Source organism: Oncorhynchus mykiss, chromosome 7, assembly GCF_013265735.2.
Source record: "Oncorhynchus mykiss isolate Arlee chromosome 7, USDA_OmykA_1.1, whole genome shotgun sequence".
Taxonomy (NCBI): Eukaryota; Metazoa; Chordata; class Actinopteri; order Salmoniformes; family Salmonidae; genus Oncorhynchus; species Oncorhynchus mykiss.
In genome coordinates this window covers 65,115,501-65,133,314 of record NC_048571.1, presented here as the reverse complement: position 1 = coordinate 65,133,314, position 17,814 = coordinate 65,115,501, and the positions used below count along the sequence as shown (strand labels likewise).

Genomic DNA, 17,814 nt, shown 5'->3' with positions numbered 1-17,814 from the left:
AAGCAAAATGTTAGGGCTTGGTTAGATTGTTTCTATCAAACATAAGACATGCAGACTAAATTATTATTTTTATTTTTTTACCTTTTTTTTACCTTTAACTAGGCAAGTCAGTTAAAAACAAATTCTTATTTTCAATGAAGCCTGTTCAGGGGCAGAACGACAGATTTGTACCTTGTCCGCTCTGGGATTTGAACTTGCAACCTTCCGGTTATTAGTCCAACGCTCTAACCACTAGGCTACCCTGTCATGGTATGGGACTTACAAAAAGGCCTCCTTGGCCCTCTCCTCACTATGGTGTCCAACTGAGTAATGTCTGTCCACTCTGAAACAAAAACAAAATGTCAGTCAAATTTTGGTCTGGTATTGTTTAGCCCCCCCTGTGTGTGTTATCTGTGTGTCTCACCGGCGGAAGGTCTGTGAGGCAGCGGCATAGTGCAGGGGGCTGCAGCCCTTCTGGTCCAGCTCGTTCACCTCGGCACCAGCACTCACCAGGGAAACCGTGCACTGGTAGCTCCCATTCGCCGCAGCGTAGTGCAAAGGAGCTCTGCCATGTGAGACGGGAGAGAGAGGAGAAGTCACACTCACAGGAGAAGAGAATTAAATAGAATTCACTGAATGACAAAAACATTACGGGGAAAAAAAACATTTGTTGAATTCTAGAATGAGACCACACCTTCCCAATGTGTCCTTGTTACTCAAGTCGGCACCACTGCTCAACAGCAAGTTAAGACATTCAACGTTTCTGCCATCAAAGAGAGAACAGAAATACAAATGAAACGATTTTACAACCACTACCAAAAAGCTCACTCTTCATTCAAAATGTGTGTGCACGCGCGCTCACCCTCCAGAGGCAGCGGCGTGCAGGCAGGTCCTCCCTGAGCTGTCTGGGGTGTTTATGTCAAACCCGGCTGACAGCACATGCTCGTTGCTCAGAGATGATACAATGCTGTACAGCTGACCTGCAGAAAGCACAACACAAAACGGGAAGTGATGTCATACGTGGTGACCACATTGGTCTGTTTCCTAACATGACACTGAATGAGGAAAAGCAAGAAGTTAAAGAATGTGTTGTATGTAAATGCCCGCTCACATTCTATCTGATAGAGCACTACTTAGGTCAATTTGAATGTACACCTCCATGAAACTTGATTAGTTTCAATCATACAGTTTCCATGGCTGTGTCTAAAGGCTTACCTGAGGAGAGTAACTTGCGACAACAGTCTGAAAACCCGTAGAGCACAGCCAAATGCAATGGAAACATCCCATTAATCCCTTGCCTAGAGAGAGCAAGGAGAGCGATAGAGGAATATTAGAGACCGGGAAGGAGATAGTGCTGACAGCAGCTTCTCAAATATGTAACACACAATGAACAAAAACACAGTTCCTTTGGAAAGTATTCAGACCCCTGGACTTTTCCCACATTTTGTTACGTTACAGCCTTATTCTAAAATTGATTAAATACAACCATTTCCTCAGCAATCTACACACAATACTCCATAATGCGAAAACAGGTATTTAAATTTTAGCATACAGGTAAACAAAAAACAGAAATACCTTATTTACATAACTATTCAGACCCTTTGCTATGAGATTTGAAACTGAGCTCGGGTGCATCCTGTTTCCATTGATCATCCTTGAGATGCTTCTACAACTTGATTGGAGTCCATCTGTGGTAAATTCAAATGATTGGACATGATTTGGAAAGGCACACACCTGTCTATATAAGGTCCCACAGTTGACAATCCATGTCAGAGCAAAAAACAAGCCATGAGGTCGAAGGAATTGTCTGTAGAGCTCCGAGACAGATTTGAACCAATCAGGCCTTTATGGAAGAGTGGCCAAACGAAAGCCACTCCTCAGTAAAAGGCACATGACAGCCCGCTTGTTTGCCAAAAGGACGCAGAACATGAGAAACAAGATTCTCTGGTCTGATGAAACCAAGATTGAACTCCTTGGCCTGAATGCGAAGCTTCCCGTCTGGAGGAAACCTGGCACCATCCCTACAGTTAAGCATGGTGGTGGCAGCCTCATGCTGTGGGGATGTGTTTCAGAGACTGGGAGACTAGTCAGGATCAAGTACAGAGAGATCCTTGATGAAAACCTGCTCCAGAGCACTCCAGACCTCAGACTGGGGCGGTTCACCTTCCAAAAGGACAACAACACTAAGCTCACAGCCAAGACAATGCAGGAGTGGCTTCAGGACAAGTCTCTGAATGTCCTTGAGTGGCCAGAACCAAGACTTGAACACAATCTAACAACTCGAGAGACCTGAAAATAGATGTGCAGTAACGCTCCCCATCCAACCTGACAGAGCTTGAGAGAATCTTCAGAGAAGAATGGGAGAAACTCCCCAAATACATGTGTGCCAAGCTTGTAGTATCGTCATACCCAAGAGGACACGAGGCTGTAATTGCCGTCAAAGGTGCTTCAAGAAAGTTCTCAGTAAAGGGTCTGAATACTTAAGTAAATGTGAAATTCCATTTTTTTATTTTATATATTAGCAAGAAAAATATAAAGAACAGTTTTTGCTTTGTATTTTATGTAGCTTGAGAGAAAAAAAAATTAATCAATTTTAGAATAAGGCTGTACCCTAACAAAATCTGGAAAAAGTCAAGGGGTCTGAATACTTTCCAGAGACGCTGTATAAACGAAACATGCAATAATTACAAAGATTTTACTGCGTTTAAGTTCATTTGAGGAAATCAGTCAATTGAAATCAATTATTTAGGCCCGAATCTATGGATTTCACGACTGGGAATACAGATATGCTCCTGTTGGACACAGAAACCTTAAAAGAAATGGACCTCACAATGGGCCTTAGGATCTCGTCACAATATTTCTGTGCATTCAAATTGCCATCGATAAAATTTAATTGTGTTTGTTGTCAGTAGCTTATGCCTGCCTGCCCATACCATAACCCCACCACGGGGCACTCTTGACAACGTGGACATCAGTAAACCACTTGCCCACATGCCGCCATACACGTGGTCTGCGGTTGTGAGGCTGGTTGGACGTGCTGCCATAGTCTCTAAAATTATGTTGGTGGCAACTTACAGTAGAGAAATTAACATTCAATTTTCTGGCAACAGGTCTGATGGACATTCCTGCTGTCAGCATGCCAACTGCACGCTCCCTCCAAACTTGAGACATCTATGGCATTGTGTTGTGTGACTAAACGGCACATTATAGAGTGACCTTTAATCATGTTGTTTAATCAGCTTCTTGATATTCCACACCTGTCAGGTGGATGGATTCGCTTGGCAAAGGAGAAATGCTCACCAACATGTATGTAAACAAAAGTTGTGCACAACATTTTTGAGAAAAACTCATGAAAAGTGGGGCCAACAATTTACATGCATTTACATGCGTTTCTATTTTTGTTCAGTGTAGGAGAGATTTGAGTTTTGCTGCTAGTTTTGTTGAGAGGTCCATTATGTTGCATAAGTAATGTGAGAGCTGATCCTCTGACATTCAGAAGAGACATTCTGCTTTTGCCATAAAGAACGTCTACAGTGGAGTTCTGTGTCTGTTCCGTCACTCACCTGATTGTGTGTGTGCGTGTGTGTGTCTCTCACCTGGCCGTGTCAGCACCATTAGTCATCAGGGTGCTGATCAGCAGCTCGTGGCCGTGCTTAGCAGCAACGTGAAGAGGAGTATTGCCATATTTATCTACACAGTCGATCTCCCCACCTGCACACAGAGGAGAGAGGGGATGTGGTCGGGACAGAGAGGAGAATTGCACAATACTGTTTTTGACACAGCTATGAGAAGCTATGTGGCTGTTGGAGTTGGTGGTTGCTATGGGCTGGTGGGGATGAGTGTTGGGTATGTTTGGGTGGTGCACTTCAATAGATGTTTGTTACCCAAAATACTGCAGGCACTTTTCACAAACACCCTATCACTGTGTAGTGTGTGATAATGTTGTATTCATTTTTATAATATTGCAAATATTACTATTATTTTGGATGTGTGTGTGTGGTTACCGTTTTGGATAAGGATTTGGGAGCGAGTGAAGCGCCCGTGAATAGCGGCCATGTGCAAAGGACTCTTCCCTTCTTTACTCTGTGAGAGAAAAATAGAACACACAAAAGCAGTTCATTGTTAGGTAAATAATTAAGTTATCTTAAACCTCTGTTGACTAAGACCGCGTCCCAAACGGCATTCCATATACACACATATAATGTACTAATATTGAGTTGCACCCCCTTTTGCTCTCAGAAGAGCCTCATTTTGTTGGGGCATGGATTCTACAAGGTGTCAAAAGTGTTCCACAGGGATGCTGGCCCATGTTGATTCCAATGCTTCCCACAATTGTGTCAAGTAGGCTGGAGAACATTTGGGACGGTGGACCATTCTTGATAGACACGGGAAACTGTTGAGCGTGAAAAAAACCCTGTTGTGCCTTGCTGACACCTACTACCCTACAAAGTTCTATGGCACTTAAATCTTGTCTTGCCCATTCACCCTCTGAATGCCACCCATACATGTCTCATCGCTTAAAAATCATTTTTAAACTTGTCTCCCCATCATCTACATTGATTGAAGAGGATTTAACAAGTGAAATCAATAAGGGATCTTAGCTTTCAAATGGTTAGTCCATGTCATAGTAAGAGCAGGTGTTCCTAATGTTTTGTACACATTCTGCTTGTGCATATACACTGCCGGCGTGCAGAGACCCATTATCAGCAACCATCACTCCTGTGTTCCAATGGTACGTTGTGTTAGCTAATCCAAGTTTATCATTTTAAAAAGGCTAATTGAAAGCCATTTTGCAATTATGTTAGCATAGCTGACAACTGTTGTGCTAATTAAAGAAGCAATAAAACTGGCCTTCTTTAGACTAGTTGAGTATCTGGAGCGTCAGCATTTGTGGGTTCGCGTAAAGGCTCAAAATGGCCAGAAACAAAGACCTTTCTTCTTAAACTCGTCAGTCTATTCTTGTTCTGAGAAATGAAGGCTATTCCATGTTAGAAATTGCCAAGAAACTGAAGATCTCGTACAACGCTGTGTACTACTCCCTTCACAGAACAGCGCAAACTGGCTCTAACCAGAATAGAAAGGAGTGGGAGACCCTGGTTCACAACTGAGCAATAGAACAAGTACATTAGAGTGTCTAGTTTGAGAAACAGATGCCTCACAAGTCCTCAACTAGCAGCTTCATTAAATTGTACTCGCAAAACACCAGTCTCAACGTCAACGGCGAAGAGGTGACTCCGGGATGCTGGCCTTTTGCCCCCCAGGATGGGGAGGAGGACGGTGAGAGAAACAACAAAATCCCCAAGAATCACTGTGAAATAATTGCAGGCCTTGGTGGAGTCTTTGGGTCACCAGGTTTCAAAAAGCACCATCAGACGCTACCTCCACATCCAAAGGCTCTTTGGAAGGGTTGCCTGAAGAAAGCCCTTAATGACCCCAAGACAAAGACGCAAGCGCTTGGAGTTTGCCAAACATCGTTTAAATTATGACTGGAAGAAGGTGCCCTGGTCAGATGAGACCAAAATTGAACGTTTTTGTCAGATACAGATTTGCATGTTTGGCGTCGAAACAGAGATGCATACAAGGAGAGGCACCTCATACCCATGGTGAAATATGGGAGGGGGGGCAGTGATGTTTTGGGGCTGTTTCAATTCCAGAGGTCCAGGGGCACTGGTTAAGATTGATGGCATAATGAATTCTACCAAGTATCAGGCAATTTTGGCAGGCAATTTTGGCTGACATTCTGGTTCCCTCTGGCAGAAGGCTGGGACTTGGCCGTTGGTGGACTTTCCAACAAGACAATGACCCGAAAACATACTTCAAGATCCACACAAAAATGGTTCTGTGACAACAAAATCAATGTTCTGCCATGGCCATCTCAGTCGCCGGACCTCAATCCAATCGAATACCTGTGGGCTGAGTGGAAGAGGGCAGTTGATAAAAGCAAACCCAAGAATGTGAAGGATCTTGAAAGGATCTGCATAGAGGAATGGTCAAAAATCCCTCCAAATGTGTTCCTTAACCTTGTCAAACATTACAGGAAAAGACTCCATGCTGTTATCCTTGCCAGAGGTGGTTGCACTAAGTACTAAATGAGGAGCGCCAATAATTATGAAACCTTGATTTTGGTTACATTTATTTGTATTAAATAATTGAATGATTTTGGTTGTTTCCATTGAAACATTAATAAAGTACAGTATTTCTCACGTTTTCTCACGTATTTTGAGTTTCTCTATAATTATATTGTTTATGTTTTTTTAAGTATTGTTTGTGCATTGCCAGTAATTTTGGAGCCCACTGTACATACACACACGCATTCAGAAAGTATTCAGACCCTTGACTTTAACATTTTGTTTCGTCACAGCCTTATTCGGAAATTCATTTAAACGACAAAGCAGAAACAGGTTTAGACATTTTTGCAAATGTAAAGAAAAATACAACAGGAAATACTACATTTACATAAGTAATCAGACTTTTTACTCAGTACTTTAAGCACCTTTGGCTGCGATTACAGCTGAGTCTTCTTGGGTATGACGCTACAAGCTTGGCACACCTGTATTTGGGGAGTTTCTCCCATTTATCTCTGCAGATCCCCTCAAGCTCTGTCAGGTTGGATAAGGAGCGTCGCTGAACAGCTATTTTCAGGTCTCTCCAGAGATGTTACATCGGGTTCAAGTCCGGGCCACTCAAGGATATTCAGAGACTTGCCCCAAAGCCACTCCTGCATTGTCTTAGCTGTGTGCTTAGGGTCGTTGTCCTGTTGGAAGATGAACCTTCTCCCCAGTCTGAGGTCCTGAGTGCCCTGGAGCAGGTTTTCATCAAGGATCTTTCTGTATTGCACACTGTTCATCTTTTCCTCATTCCTGACGAGTCTCCTAGTCCCTGCCACTGAAAAGCAACCTCACAGCATGATGCTGCCACCACCATGCTTCACCTGGATGGTGCCAGGTTTCCTCCTGGTGACGCTTGACATTCAGGCCAAAGACTTCAATCTTGGTTTCATCAAACTAGAGCATTTTGTTTCTCATCATCTGAGTCTTTAGGTGCCTTTTGGCTAACTCCAAGATGGTTGTCCTTCTGGAAGGTTCTCTAATCTCCACAGAGGAACTCCGGAGCTCTGTCAGAATGACCATCGGGTTCTTGGTCACCCCCCTGACAAAGTCTCTTCTCCCCGATTGCTCAGTTTGGCCGGGAAGCCAGCTCTTGGAAGAGTCTTGGTGGTTTCAAACTTCTTCCATTTGAGAATGATGGAGGCCACCGAGTTCTTGGGAACCTTCAATGCTGCAGAAATGTTTTGGTACCTTTCCCCAGATCTGTGCCACGACACAATCCTGTCTCGGAGCTCTACGGACAATTCCTTTGACCTCATGGCTTGGTTTTTGCTCTGACATAAACTGTCAACAGTTTTTACATAGACAGGTGTGTGCCATTCCAAATCATGTCCAATCAATTGAATTTACCACAGGTCAAATCCAATCAAGCTGTCGAAACATCAAGGATGATCAATGGAAACAGGATGCACCTGAGCTCAATTTCGAGTCTCATAATAAAGGGTCTGAATACTTAATACAGTTAATTTGTAATATATTTGCTCAAATTAACAAAAACCTTTTTTCCCAATGTCATTATAGTATTGTGTAGATTGGTAAGAATAAAAATAATTTTTTTTAGAATAAGGCTGTAACGTAACAAAATGTGGAAAAGGGGAATGGGTCTGAATACTTTCAGAATGCACTGTATATACAGTACCAGTCAAAAGTATGGACACACCTACTCATTCAAGGGGTTTTCTTTATTTTTTTACTATTGTCTACATTGTAGAATAACAGTAAGGACATCAAAACTTTGAAATAACACGAAATTAAGAGGTAACCAAAAACATGCTACAAATCTAAAGATATGTTATATTTGAAATGATTCAAAGTAGCCTCCCTTTGCCTTGATGACAGCTTTGCACACCGTGGCATTCTCTCAGCCAGCTTCACCTGGAATGCATTTCAATTAACAGGTGTGCCTTGTTAAAGGTCCATTTGTGGAATTATTTTCCTTCTTAATGCGTTTGGGCCAATCAATTGTGTTGTGACAAGATAGGGAGGGGTGGTATACAGAAGATAGCCCTATTTGGTAAAATACCAAGTCCATATCATGGCAAAGAGAAATGACAGTCCATCATTACTTTAAGACATGAAAGTCAGTAAATACAGAACATTTCAAGAACTTTGAAAGTGCCTTCAAGAGCAGTTGCAAAAACCATCAAGTGCTATGATGAAACTGGTTCTCATGAGTACTGCCACAGGAAAGGAAGCCTCTGCTGCAGGGGTTAAGTTCATTAGAGTTAACTTCACTTCAGATTGCAGCTCAAATAAATGCTTCACAGTTCAAGTAACAGACACATTTCTACATCAACTATTCAGAGGACACTGCGTGAATCAGGCCTTTGTGGTCAAATTGCTGCAAAGAAACCGCTACCAAAGAACTCCAATAAGAAGAGACTTGCTTGGGCCAAGAAACACGAGCAATGGCCATTAGACTGCTGGAACTCTGTCCGTTGGTCTGATGAGTTCGAATTTGAGATTTTTAGTTTCAACTGCCATCTTTGTGAGACGCAGAGTTGGTGAACGGATGATCTCGGCATGTGTGGTTCCCACCGTGAAGCATGGAGGAGATGTGATGGTGCATTGCTGGTGACACTGCCAGTGATTTATTTAGAATTCAAGGCACACTTAACCAGCATGGCTACCACAGCATGCTGCAGCTATAAGTCATCCCATCTGGTTTGCGCTTGGTGGAACTATTATTTGGTTTTCAACAGGGCAATGACCCAACACACCTACAGGCAAAGTAAGGACTATTTCACCAAAGAGAGTCATACAACATATTCTCAATTGGATTGAGGTCTGGGCTTCGACTAGGCCATTCCAAGACATTTAAATGTTTCCCCTTAAACCACTCGAGTGCTGCTTTAGCAGTATGCTTAGGGTCATTGTCCTGCTGGAAGGTGAACCTCCGTCACAGTCTCAAATCTCTGGAAGAATGAAACAGGTTTCCCTCAAGAATTTCCCTGTATTTAGCGCCATTCAGACCAGTTTCCCAGTCTCTGCAGATGAAAAACATCCTCACAGCATGATGCTGCCACCACCATGTTTCACTGTGGGGATGCTGTTCCCAGGGTGATGGGAGGTGTTGGGTTTGCACCAGACATAGCGTTTTCCTTGATGGCCAAAAAGCTACATTTTAGTCTCATCTAACCAGAGTACCTTCTTCCATATGTTTGGGGAGTCTCCCACATGCCTTTTGGCGAACACCAAATGTGTTTGCTTATTTTTTTCTTTAAGCAATGGCTTTTTTCTGGCCACTCATCCGTAAAGCCCAGCTCTATGGCATGTACGGCTTAAAGTGGTCCTATGGACAGATAAGTGGTCCTATGGACAGATACTCCAATCTCTGCTGTGGAGCTTTACAGCTCCTTCAGGGTTCTCTTTGTTGCTCCTATGATTAATGCCCTCCTTGCCTGGTCCATGAGTTTTGGTGTGCGGCCTTCTCTTTGGCAGGTTTGTTGTGGTGACATTTTCTTTACATTTTTTAAATAATGGATTAAATGGTGCTCCGTGGGATGTTCAAAGTTTCTTTTTTTTTTTTTCTTCACCCAACCCTGATCTGTACTTCTCCACAACTTTGTCCCTGACCTGTTTGGAGAGCTCCTTGGTCTTCATGGTGCCGCTTGCTTGATGGTGCCCCTTGCTTAGTGGTGTTGCAGACTCTGGGACCTTTCAGAACTGGTGTATATACTGCGATCATGTGACACTTAGATTGCACACAGGTGGACTTTATTTAACTAATTATGTGACCTCTGAATGTAATTGGTTGCACCAGATCTTATTTAGAGGCTTAACAGCAAAGGGGGTGAATGCAAGCACCACTTTTCCGTTTAAAATTTTAGGAATTTTTTGAAACAAGTTCTTTTTTCCATTTCACTTCACCAATTTGGACTATTTTGTATATGTCCATTACATGAAACCCAAATAAAAATATATTTAAATGACAGGTTGTAATGCAACAAAATAGAAAAAAAGCCAAGGGGGTGAATACTTTCGCAAGGCACTGTATATACACATTTGTGCACTATATAAGGAATAGGGTGCCATTTGCGGTGCAACCAATCCCTTTTTTCCCAGCCTACTCGAACTGACCTGCATGTTGACATCAGCACCGTTGTTAACTAGCAGCTCGAGGCAAAGCGCCCCGTTGGTGGAGACAGCGGCCAGGTGCAGCGGCGTGCAGCCGCGCTGGTTTGGCTGGTTGACGTTGGCGCCTCGGTTCACCAGCTCGTTGGCAACCGCCTCCTGGCCTGTGTAGCACGCCATGTGGAGCGCTGTGTTCCCAAAAGTGTTGGGCTCGTCAATCTGACGCAGAGATAAAGAGAAGGTAGAAATTACACAACAACTAGAGATGATGGTGGGGTTTGGGGATGTTATATGGCCTGGAGATAAAAAACAATAAGCACATTTCAACAATAGGAAACCACCTGACACATGGAGTGACCATATGATGGTGACCTGATGGAGCCTCACTCCCTGACCCCTCACCTCTGACCCCAGCCGCAGCAGGTACTTGACCACCTCGATCTGGCCGCTGGCAGCTGCGGCGTGGAGCGGGGTATAACCTCGCTTGTCCCTGCACATGGCGTCCGCACTCCGCGACACCAGTAGCTTCACGATCTCCAGATGCCCTGAGGGAAGAGGAGACCATACAATCATGGAACATATACAGACACACACGGATAGGTTAATGAAATCCAAATCAATCTTCTGCTTGTGCGTGAGGATATGTGATTCGGCAAAGATTCTCTTATCTTTGTACAGTGTATTTGGAAAGTATTCAGACCCCTTGACTTTTTCCACATTTGGTTACATTACAGCCTTATTCTAAAATTGATTAAATAAATAAAAAATTCCCTCAATCTACCCACAATACCCCATTATGACAAACCGAAAACAGGTTTTCGTACATTTTTCCAAATGTATTAAAAATAAACAGAAATACCTTATTTACATAAGTATTCAGACCCTTTGCTATGAGACTCGAAATTGAGCTCAGGTGTATCCTGTTTCCATTGATCATCCTTGAGAAGTTTCTACAACTTGGAGTCCACCTGTGGTAAATTCAATTGATTGGACATGATTTGGAAAGACACACACATGTTGATATAAGGTCCCACAGTTGACAGTGCATGTTAGAGCAAAAACCAAGCCATGAGGTCAAAGAAATTGTCCGTAGAGCTCCGAGACAAGATTGTGTCGAGGCACAGATCTGGGGAAGGGTACCAAAAATTGTCTGCAGCATTGAAGGTCCCCAAGAACACAGGGGCCTCCATCATTCTTAAAATTGAAGAATTTTGGAACCACCAAGACTATTCCTAGAGCTAGCAGCCAAAAGGCACCTAAAGGACGCAGACCATGAGAACCAAGATTCTCTGGTCTGATGATTCAACTCTTTGGCCTGAATGCCAAGACTAACATCAGGAAGAAGCTTGGCACCATCCCTACGGTGAAGGATGGAGATGGCAGCATCATGCTGTGGGGATGTTTTTCAGTAGCAGGGACTGGGAGACTAGTCAGGATGGAGAAAAAAATTAACAGAGCAAAGTACAGAGAGGTCCTTGATGAAAACCTGCTCCAGAGCGCTCAGGACCTCAGACTGGGGTTAAGGTTCACCTTCCAACAGGACAACAACCGTAAGCACACAGCCAAGACAGACCAGGAGTGGCTTCGGGACAAGTCTCTGAATGTTCTTGAGTGGCCCAGCCAGAGCCTGGAGATCGAACATCTCTGGAAAGACCTGAAAATAGCTGTGCAGCGACGCTCCCCATCCAACCTGACAGAGCTCGAGAGGATCTGCAGAGAGGAATGGGAGAAACTCCCCAAATACAGGTGTGCAAAGCTTGTAGCGTCATACCCAAGACTCGAGACTGTAATCGCTACCAAAGGTGCTTCAACCAAGTACGGCGTAAAAGGTCTGAATACTGATTTCATTCATTTATTAAAAATAAAAACATTTCTAAAAACATGTCTTCTCTTTATTATTATGGGTTGTGTGTAGATTGATGGGGAAATGTGTTTTATTTAAATAATTTTAGAATAAGGCTGTAACATAACAAAATGTGGAAAAAGTCAAGGGATCCGAATACTTCCCCAAATGTACTATATATAAAGATGCCTTGATGGGAAGTCTAGAATGCAAGTTGATTTGTAGATCAGTGAGTCTGCTCAGTGCACAGTGCCTTTGCTCAGACCAATGAGAGAAGTGTCAGTAACCTCCTTTAATGCGGCTGAATTACCTGACGCATGAAAAAAGTGAAGACCGGACTTATGGAAACATGAAATGCCGGTACAATTTTATAAACGCCGACAGACAATTTGTTTGTTCAATCTTTTTGTATTTGTAAAATTAATAATGCTAGAAATTGTGGTGGAAATGCCTTTATGCGCAAATATTAATATAATAACCATCATAATGAAGTAAACTTGGAGTCACGTAATTTGTTCTGTGGTCCTCCCACTACGACTCGGGAAAGCATGCAGTTTATTAGGCTACAGATGAAATAAGTTAGGATGAATTTCACAGGAGGTGAGTGCAAGGTGATGAAAAAATATTGAGGGTCTTATTCTGGTGACATGATGATCGATGCTTGGATGTCATTTGACAAATAAAAATAATATCGCTCTTATCCATAAGAATATGCGAGCTGTTGGCTAGAGTGCATGTGCCAAGACCAGAGTGGGTACATTTGCTACAGTTCTTGAGAAAATGCAATGGAAATCCATTTAACTTGTATTTTTCCATTCGGTACATGGGAATTTAACAGCAAAAGTTATTTTTATATGCACAATGTCATCACGTACAGCCTTTAATCTGCAAAAAGTCTGTTTGATGGAAACATCTCTGGAGGGAAAATGCCCATATTTTTCTATGCAGATTTCAGAATATTCGCATTCAAATCTGTCGCAAATTGGATGGAAACCAAGCTTCTTTCAGGAAATGTGTTCGTTCTAAGGTCCAACCCACCGAGGTATGCGGCCCAGTGGATTGGCTGCCTCTCCTTCTTATCGCTGGCACTCAAGTTCGCCCCTTTGTTGAGGAGCAAATTCACCATCTGGAAACAGACAGGAGATAGTGAGTTAAAACCAGCACACTCAAGACACCTTTCTGAGTAGAGGATGAACAGTTAATCACCTAGGCTACGTCTGAATTTGCACCAAACCCCTATATAGTGGACCCTATGCGGGCCCTGGTCAAAAGTAGTGCACTATATAGGGGATTGGGTGCCATTTCAGTGTTACTCATAACCCTCCACCCTATGACCTCTAACCTCCACGTGGCCACTGTGTGCTGCATGGTGCAGAGCTGTCCTGCCGGAGCGGTCTGCTACGTTCAGGCTGCTCAGCTTGGGGATTAGGGCCTCAGCGCAGCGTGTGGCCCGGTTCGCCGCCGCCACGTGCAACGGCGTCTGCCAAAACTTATCTCGCAGATTGACCTCCGCATCCTGCTTCAGAAGCAGCCCCACAGCCTTCTGGGAAAGACAGAAGGAGAATAAATAAAAAGGATGAGGAGTGTGACTATCACTTACATTCATATAGATACTCATTCAAGAAAGGAGGTGATGGGTTATAAGTATGCAAATTAATTTCAAAAGCTGAGCAATGCTATTAAGACTGATGAGGAATTCAAGTGAAATGACTGTAGAAGGATTTACATATAGTACTTGGCATCATGGTCTTACTTCATTCCGTGAGGCAGCTGCCCGATGCAGGGGTGTCAGCCAGCCTTGATCCTTAGCATTAACACTAGCACCTGAGAGAGAGCAAGAGAAAACTCAGTCAACCATTCTGTAGCTTTCAGCTCAACTGCACATTCAGCTAATCACAATGCCCCTCTGATCTCAGATGGTCAGTGACATTTGCACACGTATCTGGTTTCATTAGCAGTATATTCATTTAGGATAGGGCTTATCAACCTCTGACTATAGGGAAGGGTTTCAATGCTGGTTGATATTCTAACAGATAATGAGATGAACCTTTATTCCATAATATGATAGGGATAATTGAGTGAATAATGCAAATCCCTCTGAAAAGTGTCTGTCTCATGCTGGAGAACGTTACCTGAATTAATGAGGAGGTCCATAATGTGAACGTCGCCCAAACACGCAGCAGCATGTAAGGGGGTACGGCGTTCTTGGTCCTGAGGAGAGAGAGCGCAGACAGAGAAAGAGTCAGCAAGAACCCAGATTAAAGCCCACAGTTGGTTTTGATCACATCATTGTATTAAAAACAAACAGCAAGTTGAACGATACACCTCAAAGGCCGAGAATAGAAAACGTAATTCCGCTGCTAATAGGGTTGAACTTGAAACCAACTACATAAAATAGCTTTTAATTACAGGATATTGAAAATACAGAAAGAAATAGCCATCCTGCAAAAAACTCAAGTAAAAAGGTATGTCATACATGTTGGCCTGTAGCCCGTCTCCTCAGAATATTCATTATGAACTTTTTTTTCACAGAAAATGATTAGTTGTGATTAGGTATGCTGTATATACAAATGTGGCAGGGAGCAAGATCATATGTTTATTTTTATTCATTCTGTAAACCAAAAGGGCTTGAAATCCACCTCAGTGAGTAAAATTGCTCAGGCATCTATAGCCTGTTAATGGACCCTGTCCTCCGTACTGGAATGTGTGTGTGCAGTGTAAACCCACCAGTGAATGACTCATGACAGTGAAAGGAAGGAAGGGAGGCGTGTGGGGAATGAGGGCTCAGGCCCGGTCTCACCCTCGCAGCCCTAGTAAGGAAATTACTGTCTTATTCTCCATACGCATCATTCATTCACTGACTGACTGGAGGAGGAAGCCGTTTGAGGATTTTGGGCCTCCGGGACAAGAGGCTGTTTAAGGACAAGTATCCCTGTGGGTTTTGGGCGTACAAGTCAAAAATGTTATCTTGCACAGCAAGAATTCATGTTTGGATGCATGTAGGAATCAAAACAATGTTAACCATGTGAAAGTGAAGCAAAGGTAGCTCAACTGCATATTACTTTTGCTGTGGTAGAACAGAATGTCTTCTTTGACTTGAAGCAGTGATTGAATAGCCCCAGGGTTTGTGGCTTCAACTAAGTATGGACAGTGATATAATATTTGACCTCTGCCAAATATTGACTCCATTGTAAATGCAAAATATTTTAATATACAATAGAAACTGATTTAGGTTGTTGTGACATTTAACAAATTGCAGCTACTGATTTTACATATTGGCACCAAGCCATATTTGAACCAATGCTGATTGAAAGCATGCACTCAGCAATTTGCGACCCCTTCCTCTCCACTGTAGAAGTTCCTTTCCACTTTCTACACACCCCTATTCACATTAGGTGGCCTCACCTTGCCCTGTTTCAGCACCTGTGAAACTAAATGTTAAGACTGGCTGTGTGTGTATTAAGTGTACCTAGAGAATGGTGTCAGGGCTCTAACCTGACAGCCAGCTGGTCTGATTACCAGAGGGGTGGACTGAACGAGTGAGGAATCTAGACTGATCGGCCACACACTTGGATGGAAGAAGATACTTTCAATCTCTCAATGCTAAGCTTTTCCTCCCATCGATCCCTTAATCGCAAGCTAATATGTTCCTTGTCTTCAAATACATGGAGCATATGCACTTGTGTGCAATGCAACCACACACACACACAAAATACAGCTTACACTCAAGATGGTTCTTGAAGAGAACAACATGCACAGATACTGTTGAAATCTGCGACCAAGAATCTGAAGTGTGAAATACTGTGGGTATAACATTACTGCTCCACATAGCATTATTTATTTACTCTGTGGCGTTAACTATATCTGATTCACAGTTGATAGGAAGGTCAAATCAAATCCAAGTTTTAGGTCACATGCACAGGAGGTCAAAGCCTGTAGAGGATTGGAGAGGTAATCCCTTGCTGTTTAACTGGCTGGCCCATTAAGAAAGTGTCTAGTATGTGTACCATAGGAGGTGTGGAGTAAATTGATTCCCACAGGGTCATGTTAATGTGTAGCGAGCCATCTTACCAGTGCATTGACTTCTTCATTCTTGTGCAACAAAAACTTCACTTCCTCTGCATTTCGGCTAAATATAGCCTGGACCAGCAAAGTCTGGAAGAGAATAAAGACACATTAAATATTTTCAGATTGATATAGGATGGACCTGCGTTACCTGGTCCAATTTCTTGCAAACTTCTTTGCATTGTGCTGCTGCATCATGCAAGTTGATATTATAACAGGTCATTGTCATAGACAGGTGTGGGATCTGGGCATTAGGCTATAAAATGTGTGACGCTTCCCTGATAACACGGGGTGGATGAACGACATTAGCTAGCTATCCACTTGACTGGGAATTGTTAAACTGACAGACACTATTTGTCATATGTGGCAGCGTTAGCTGCGTGCACCCAACACAACATACTTCGCTTGGAATTGGAAAACGCCTCACGCACGCAGTAATTCAATCGTAAATGCTGATTACATTTCTGTACCACATGCAACTATAAAAAGTTAGCGGAATACACAATTATGTCCAGTTAGCTCGAAACTTTACCAACACAGTAGTGACAGCCCAGTCCATAGCTAACTAATGCGGACTGCAGAGACGACGTATCGACCTAGATAGCTAGTTTCCTAGCTGTCAGCTAGTTGGCTAAGAATGTGACCGTCATTACTCCTATATTGTTGGTTATTAACGTCTAAACAAGTTGTTCATACTGAACATCATAAAATCCCAAATGCTTAGCCAGATAGCTGGCTACTATTCTGAATATGTCATCGTCCATACCGATACCAGCTAACTACGTTAGCTATGGGATGATAGCCTGGTTAGGGAAGCTGGTGTGTACATGATATTGCCACATTTAGTAGTTAGGCATTAGCAAGCGAACAAATCAGCGGATATACTTTTAGCAAACAATACAGTCCCACGTTATACTTCATTTTATTGGAGCATGTAAAATGCGATTACACTGTATCGTTAAAATGGCCATAAACGAGCTTAGGCCAAGCACCGTGCGTAGTTAGCGAGACCTAGCAAGCTAACGTTAGCTAGCTATCTATCAAACCCGCCCTCATAAGGAAACAGTGATAAAGAAAACAACGGTTTCCAAAAGGAATACTAGCTTTAATTCGCGTTACCTACCTGGTCTATTATGTTAAGTATTCCCATCTCCTAGTCAGTCAGGCCGGAGATCCTTCATTAGGATCGGGTGGAGATGTAGCTAATTGCGATATTTTTGTTTTATTGTGGTAATTGTTCGGGGAAGGGTTTGTTCTGCGTCCGTGTGTGCTAGCCGTTGTTTATTGCACTGATAGACACAAGTGGTGCGTACTTGAACGGCGGCCGTCGGTAAAAGCTAGTATGTACAGTAACTACAAGCAGCGACATACAGTGGTCACTTTGAATATTGCACTACAATCTATCCATAAAATGTGTAAATGTAATAGTTTTAGTAACGTCGTAACTATATCAGAAACAAAACATCTGTCTGCAATGGATATTATACCCTCTAACGTTATCTGCCTTATTCAAGAAAACTAGCTGGACTATTTTTTTTGTGTTAGGTAGATATTTCAACTTCTTTTTTGGGGGGGTTGAGATAATTAATCTTCTGTAGCAAGATTTACAAAGTGATGAACATATGGCTGAGGGACAGCTATTGGGGAACGGTGGAGGGATTTTGGAGGGTTCGGGTTCACGTTTTTTGGCCTGGTGGGAGACCTGACAACACAGTAGTGAGCAGGGCATTGACCCAGGATGCTTCT

At 42.9% G+C, this 17,814-nt stretch overlaps 1 protein-coding gene across 2 annotated transcripts in view; it reads right to left on the bottom strand.

Annotated features, from left to right (window-relative positions):
• The window catches only part of LOC110528255 (serine/threonine-protein phosphatase 6 regulatory ankyrin repeat subunit C), a 36,962-nt gene extending 19,570 nt beyond the window's left edge, over positions 1–17,392 (bottom strand). For both annotated transcript variants that reach the window (XM_021610152.2, XM_021610154.2), the window contains exons 1-15: positions 17,192–17,392; positions 16,075–16,158; positions 14,136–14,214; positions 13,757–13,827; positions 13,346–13,546; positions 13,042–13,129; positions 10,563–10,705; positions 10,167–10,379; positions 3,984–4,062; positions 3,576–3,690; positions 1,195–1,277; positions 842–959; positions 674–742; positions 404–544; positions 263–322 (exon numbers count right to left, since the gene is read on the bottom strand). In XM_021610152.2, the coding sequence (XP_021465827.2) occupies positions 263–322; positions 404–544; positions 674–742; positions 842–959; positions 1,195–1,277; positions 3,576–3,690; positions 3,984–4,062; positions 10,167–10,379; positions 10,563–10,705; positions 13,042–13,129; positions 13,346–13,546; positions 13,757–13,827; positions 14,136–14,214; positions 16,075–16,158; positions 17,192–17,218 (1,571 nt within the window). In that variant the 5' untranslated portion in view covers positions 17,219–17,392. The remainder of the gene's footprint in view (positions 1–262; positions 323–403; positions 545–673; positions 743–841; positions 960–1,194; positions 1,278–3,575; positions 3,691–3,983; positions 4,063–10,166; positions 10,380–10,562; positions 10,706–13,041; positions 13,130–13,345; positions 13,547–13,756; positions 13,828–14,135; positions 14,215–16,074; positions 16,159–17,191) is intronic.
• Between the last annotated feature and the right edge of the window lie 422 nt (positions 17,393–17,814).